General features: G+C 46.8%; 1 protein-coding gene across 1 annotated transcript in view; it reads left to right on the plus strand.

Moving 5' to 3' along the window:
• LOC135506558 (protein FAM184B-like) overlaps window positions 1–7826 on the plus strand; it is a 49846-nt gene that overhangs the window by 14963 nt on the left and 27057 nt on the right. Inside the window, 5 exon segments of the mRNA XM_064925904.1 lie at window positions 179–289; window positions 439–555; window positions 928–1238; window positions 4380–4497; window positions 7296–7412. Of these exon segments, the coding sequence (XP_064781976.1) occupies window positions 179–289; window positions 439–555; window positions 928–1238; window positions 4380–4497; window positions 7296–7412 (774 nt within the window).

The raw sequence follows: 7826 nt of genomic DNA on the forward strand, positions 1-7826 counted from the left end.
GTGTGTTGTGTGTGTCTGTGTGTGTGTGTGTGTGTGTGTGTGTGTGTGTGTGTGTGTGTGTGTGTGTGTGTGTGTGTGTGTGTGTGTGTGTGTGTGTGTGTGTGTGTGTGTGTGTGTGTGTGTGTGTGTGTGTGTGTGTGTGTGTGTGTGTGTGTGTGTGTGTGTGTGTGTGTGTCAGCAGGTGTGTGTACGTGTACAGGAGGACAGGAGGAGTGGTGAAGAGGTGTGTCGAAGGCTGCAGACTGAGAGGGAGGAGCTTAGAGACCAGCTGCAGCAGGCAACCAATCAGGTGAGAGAGGCTTTGCCTTGACAGGCTCTCCATTAAATACACATACTGTACTGACAACATTCTGACCGTGTGTGTGTGTCTGTGTGTGTGTGTCTGTGTGTGTGTCTGTGTGTGTGTGTGTCTGTGTCTGTGTGTGTGTGTGTGTGTAGATCTGGCGTTTGGAAGGAGTCATTCAGCAGCAAAGTCAGGGGTGTGTGGCCTCTGAAACTCCTCCCACCTGCGGAATCCACTGTTCCCACCTCCGAGAGGATCTGCAGCACATACAGGTACACACACACACACACACACACACACACACACACACACACACACACACACACACACACACACACACACACACACACACAGACACAAACAGACACACACACACACACACTCACACACACACAGAGACACACACACAGAGACACACACACACACACACACACAGACACACACTTAATTGTTGTCTAAATCACAGATTCGTCTTGATTGGTTTTTCAATCTCTGCTGTGTCTGATGGATGGTGTGTGTGATGGATGGTGTGTGTGTATGTGTGTGTGTGTGTGTGTGTGTGGTGTGTGTGTGTGTGTGTGTGTGTGTGTGTCTGTGTGTGTGTGTGTGTGTGTGGTGTGTCTCTGTGTGTGTGTGTGTGTCAGGAAGAGATGGAGCGACAGAGAGAGAGTTACCAGAGGGAGATGACAGGTCTGAGAACAGACAAACAGAGACTGGAGGAGAAGGTTCTAGAGCTCAACCAACAGACCCAAGAGAACACAGACAGAAACGTTCTAGAACACACCCAAGAGAACACAGACAGAAACGTTCTAGAACACAACCAAGAGAACACAGACAGAAACGTTCTAGAACACAACCAAGAGAACACAGACAGAAACGTTCCAGAACACAACCAAGGGAACACTGACAGAAACGTTCTGGAACACAACCAAGAGAACACAGACGAGAGAATCCGGTAGGTTGGAAAACTTTAAATAACGACAAAACACTATTCACCTTATGATGCCTCGCCCACATGACCCAGTTCCTGATCCAACCTAGATCTTCAACCTAGATCTTCAACCTAGATCTTCAACCTAGATCTTCAACCTAGATCTTCAACCTAGATCTTCAACCTAGATCTTCAACCTAGATCTTCAACCTAGATCTTCAACCAAGATCTTCAACCTAGATCTTCAACCTAGATCTTCAACCTAGATCTTCAACCTAGATCTTCAACCTAGATCCAACATCATTGTTTTTCCTACTTGCAGACCATTCACAGACAAGCAAAAAGTTAATTAAATATCAATGAAATTTGACAAAACTATGGAATAACGTGCACAGAATTTGAAGATATGTTAATTCGACGTTGAGGAAAATGAAAGAATAATTATAATAATAATAATAATAAGAATCATAAAGTTCCCTTTCCGTCTCTCAGTATAATATTTGTATTTATTTATTTTATATCACCTTTATTTAACCAGGTAGGCAAGTTGAGAACAAGTTCTCATTTATAACTGCGACCTGGCCAAGATAAAGCAAAGCAGTTTGACACATACAACGACACAGAGTTACACATGGAGCAAAACAAACATACAGTCAATAATACAGTATCAACAAGTCTATATACGATGTGAGCAAATGAGGTGAGATAAGGGAGGTAAAGGCAAAAAAAGGCCATGGTGGCAAAGTAAATACAGTATAGCAAGTAAAACACTGGAATGGTAGATTTGCAATGGAAGAATGTGCAAAGTAGAGAGAAATAATGGGGTGCAAAGGAGCAAAATAAATAAATTAAATAAATACAGTAGGGAAAGAGGTAGTTGTTTGGGCTAAATTATAGGTGGGCTATGTGCAGTAATCGGTGAGCTGCTCTGACAGTTGGTGCTTAAAGCTAGTGAGGGAGATAAGTGTTTCCAGTTTCAGAGATTTTTTGTAGTTCGTTCCATTCATTATATGGTGAGTCAACGCGTTTTTGAGTTTTCTTCAGGTGAATATGATTGGTCGTTGACTGCCCATGGTGTGCTATACCCACGTTTCCTCCTACAGGGAACAGTAGTTATATCCATAACTGCACGGATGGATTTCACGTAGTATAGGCGCTTGGAGACCTACGTTCATTAGCATTAGCATTCTCATAGAGAATGACTGGCGGTGTTAGCTAGTTAGCATATTAGACTGTATCTAATGGTCGTTATATATAGTCTGTATCCCTTATCAATTAAAGATCAATGCTTGAAATAGCAATGTTGTTAGACACAGAATATCAAGAGACAGAAACGGTGGAGAAATGATTTATGACGATAACATCAGGATATTTGCAGTCTGTTGTGCCACGAAGCTAACGAGCTAACACCGCCAGTCATTCTCTATGAGAATGCTAATGCTAACAAACGTCTGTTTCTGAGTGCTTATGCTACGTGAAAACAAACGTTCAAATTTTTTTCAATAATTTTCCTCAATATAGAATTAACATATCTTTTAAATACTGTACACGCTTTCTAATAGTTTTGACAAATTTAAATAATTTGCTTCTTTGTGGAAGAAGGAAGAAGAAGGAAAACAATCTCAACAATTTGGATGTGCCCTTGTGTTTTTTAATGTATTTAATCTATTTAACAAGTCTGTTAAGAACAAATTCTTAACGCTCTAACCACTAGGCTACCTGCCTCCTCTACACTCTAACCACTAGGCTACCTGCCTCCTCTACACTCTAACCACTAGTCTACCTGCCTCCCCTACACTCTAACCACTAGTCTACCTGCCTCCTCTACACTCTAACCACTAGGCTACCTGCCTCCTCTACACTCTAACCACTAGGCCACCTGCCTCCCCTACACTCTAACCACTAGTCTACCTGCCTCCCCTACACTCTAACCACTAGTCTACCTGCCTCCTCTACACTCTAACCACTAGGCTACCTGCCTCCTCTACTCTCTAACCACTAGACTACCTGCCTCCTCTACACTCTAACCACTAGGCTACCTGCCTCCTCTACACTCTAACCACTAGGCCACCTGCCTCCTCTACACTCTAACCACTAGGCTACCTGCCTCCTCTACACTCTAACCACTAGGCTACCTGCCTCCTCTACACTCTAACCACTAGACTACCTGCCTCCTCTAACCACTAGGCTACCTGCCTCCTCTACACTCTAACCACTAGGCTACCTGCCTCCTCTACACTCTAACCACTAGGCCACCTGCCTCCTCTACACTCTAACCACTAGGCTACCTGCCTCCTCTACACTCTAACCACTAGACTACCTGCCTCCTCTAACCACTAGGCTACCTGCCTCCTCTACACTCTAACCCCTAGGCTACCTGCCTCCTCTACACTCTAACCACTAGGCCACCTGCCTCCTCTACACTCTAACCACTAGGCTACCTGCCTCCTCTACACTCTAACCACTAGACTACCTGCCTCCTCTAACCACTAGGCTACCTGCCTCCTCTACACTCTAACCACTAGGCTACCTGCCTCCTCTACACTCTAACCACTAGGCTACCTGCCTCCTCTAACCACGAGGCTACCTGCCTCCTCTACACTCTAACCACTAGGCTACCTGCCTCCTCTACACTCTAACCACTAGTCTACCTGCCTCCTCTACACTCTAACCACTAGGCTACCTGCCTCCTCTAACCACTAGGCTACCTGCCTCCTCTACACTCTAACCACTAGGCTACCTGCCTCCTCTACACTCTAACCACTAGACTACCTGCCTCCTCTACACTCTAACCACTAGGCTACCTGCCTCCTCTACACTCTAACCACTAGTCTACCTGCCTCCTCTACACTCTAACCACTAGACTACCTACCTCCTCTACACTCTAACCACTAGGCTACCTGCCACCTCTACACTCTAACCACTAGACTACCTGCCTCCTCTACACTCTAACCACTAGACTACCTGCCTCCTCTAACCACTAGGCTACCTGCCACCTCTACACTCTAACCACTAGGCTACCTGCCTCCTCTACACTCTAACCACTAGACTACCTGCCTCCTCTAACCACTAGGCTACCTGCCGGCCCACTATTGTTGCCAGGGGGCCATAATTATATTCTGCAGTGTGGTCACACATTTTTACATATTGTGTGTGTGTCTCCAGGTCAGAGTGTGAGGAGCGCCTGAGGGCGGAGCTTAAGGCGGAGCTTGATGCGGCTGTTGCCACGAGCAACCAGAGAGAGCAGGAGCTGCAGACTCAACTAGCAGATCTCCAATCACAGGTAATCTACTCAACTAGTCAATCACCAATCACAGGTAATTTACTCAACTAGCCAATCACCAATCACAGGTAATTTACTCAACTAGCCAATCACCAATCACAGGTAATTTACTCAACTAGACAATCACCAATCACAGGTAATCTACTGAGATGTCTGGGGGGGTCTGATCTAACCTCACTATTGATCTGAGATGTCTGGGGGGATCTGGTCTAACCTCACTATTGATCTGAGATGTCTGGGGGGATCTGATCTAATCTCACTATTGATCTGAGACGTCCGGGGGGGATCTGTTCTAACCTCACTATTGATCTGAGACTTCCGGGGGGATCTGTTCTAACCTCACTATTGATCTGAGACTTCCGGGGGGATGTGTTCTAACCTCACTATTGATCTGAGATGTCTGGGGGGATCTGATCTAACCTCACTATTGATCTGAGATGTCTGGGGGGGTCTGATCTAACCTCACTATTGATCTGAGATGTCTGGGGGGGATCTGATCTAACCTCACTATTGATCTGAGATGTCTGGGGGGGTCTGATCTAACCTCACTATTGATCTGAGATGTCTGGGGGGTATCTGATCTAACCTCACTATTGATCTGAGATGTCTGGGGGGTCTGATCTAACCTCACTATTGATCTGAGATGTCTGGGGGTCTGTTCTAACCTCACTATTGATCTGAGATGTCTGGGGGGGTCTGTTCTAACCTCACTATTGATCTGAGATGTCTGGGGGGGTCTGATCTAACCTCACTATTGATCTGAGATGTCTGGGGGGGTCTGTTCTAACCTCACTATTGATCTGAGATGTCTGGGGGTGGGATCTGATCTAATCTCACTATTGATCTGAGACGTCCGGGGTGATCTGGTCTAACCTCACTATTGATCTGAGACGTCCGGGGGAACTGTCCTAACCTCACTATTGATCTGAGACGTCCGGTGGTCTGGTCTAACCTCACTATTGATCTGAGACGTCCGGGGGGATCTGGTCTAACCTCACTATTGATCTGAGACGTCCGGGGGGATCTGGTCTAACCTCACTATTGATCTGAGACGTCCGGGGGGATCTGTTCTAACCTCACTATTGATCTGAGACTTCTGGGGGGGATGTGTTCTAACCTCACTATTGATCTGAGACTTCCGGGGGGATGTGTACTAACCTCACTGAGATGTCTGGGGGGATCTGAGATGTCTGGGGGTGATCTGTTCTAACCTCACTATTGATCTGAGACGTCTGGAGGGGGGGTCTGATCTAACCTCACTATTGATCTGAGACGTCTGGGGGATCTGTTCTAACCTCACTATTGATCTGAGATGTCTGGAGGGGGGGGGATCTGATCTAATTTCACTATTGATCTGAGACGTCCGGGGGGATCTGTTCTAACCTCACTATTGATCTGAGATGTCTGGGGGGATCTGTTCTAACCTCACTATTGATCTGAGATGTCTGGAGGGGGATCTGTTCTAATCTCACTATTGATCTGAGACGTCCGGGGGGATCTGTCCTAACCTCACTATTGATCTGAGACGTCCGGGGGATCTGGTCTAACCTCACTATTGATCTGAGATGTCTGGGGGGGGATCTGTTCTAACCTCACTATTGATCTGAGATGTCTAGGGGGGTGGGATCTGATCTAATCTCACTATTGATCTGAGACGTCCGGGGGGATCTGGTCCAACCTCACTATTGATCTGAGATGTCTGGAGGGGGGATCTGTTCTAACCTCACTATTGATCTGCTACGTCCGGTGGGGATCTGTTCTAACCTCACTATTGATCTGAGACGTCCGGTGGATGTGGTCTAACCTCACTATTGATCTGCGACTTCTGGGGGGGATGTGTTCTAACCTCACTATTGATCTGAGATGTCTGGGGGGGATCTGTTCTAACCTCACTATTGATCTGAGACGTCCGGGGGATCTGTTCTAACCTCACTATTGATCTGAGGCGTCCGGGGGTGGGGGTCTGATCTAACCTCACTATTGATATGAGATGTCTGGGGGGATCTGATCTAATTCACTATTGATCTGAGATGTCCGGGGGGATCTGGTCTAACCTCACTATTGATCTGAGATGTCTGGAGGGGGGGTGATCTGTTCTAACCTCACTATTGATCTGAGACGTCCGGGGGGGATCTGTTCTAACCTCACTATTGATCTGAGACGTCCGGTGGATGTGGTCTAACCTCACTATTGATCTGAGATGTCTGGAGGGGGGATCTGTTCTAACCTCGCTATTGATCTGAGATGTCTGGGGGGATCTGATCTAACCTCACTATTGATCTGAGATGTCTAGGGGGGGGATCTGATCTAACCTCACTATTGATCTGAGATGTCTAGGGGGATCTGATCTAACCTCACTATTGATCTGAGATGTCTGGGGGGGTCTGATCAAACCTCACTATTGATCTGAGATGTCTGGGGGGGATCTGTTCTAACCACACTATTGATCTGAGATGTCTGGGGGGATCTGATCTAACCTCACTATTGATCTGAGATGTCTGGAGGGGGGATCTGTTCTAACCTCACTATTGATCTGAGATGTCTAGGGGGGGGATCTGATCTAACCTCACTATTGATCTGAGACGTCTGGAGGGGGATCTGTTCTAACCTCACTATTGATCTGAGATGTCTAGGGGGGGATCTGATCTAATCTCACTATTGATCTGAGATGTCTAGGGGGGGGGCGGTTTGGAGGTGGGAAATATATATATATATATTTTAAATTCTAACCCTTAAACTAACAAGATTGAATCATGTTGAATCATGGCATGTTTGACTGCGCTAACTTCCTGTTGTAGGTGGAGAGGAAGGCGGGGCCAGCAGAGGGTCACCATGATGACAGCGAGATTGACAGGCTGCGGAGGGAGGTGCAGGAGACCAGAGACATGAACCAGAGACTGAGAGAGCAGCTGCAGGTACACACTCACACAGACACACTGTCACTCACTCACTCACTCACTCACACACAGACACACACTCACACAGACACACACTCACACAGACAGACACACACTCACACACTCACACAGACAGACTGTCACTCACTCACACACACACACACACACTCACACAGACACACTGTCACTCACTCACTCACACACACACTCACACAGACAGACACTCACACAGACACACTGTCACTCACTCACACACACACACACACACACTCACACAGACAGACACTCACACAGACAGACTGTCACTCACACACTCACACAGACACACACTCACACAGACAGACACTCACACAGACAGACTGTCACTCACACACTCACACAGACACACTGTCACTCACTCACACAAACACACACTGTCACTCACTCACTCAC

This window comes from Oncorhynchus masou, chromosome 20, assembly GCF_036934945.1.
Source record: "Oncorhynchus masou masou isolate Uvic2021 chromosome 20, UVic_Omas_1.1, whole genome shotgun sequence".
In the NCBI taxonomy this organism is placed as follows: domain Eukaryota; kingdom Metazoa; phylum Chordata; class Actinopteri; order Salmoniformes; family Salmonidae; genus Oncorhynchus; species Oncorhynchus masou.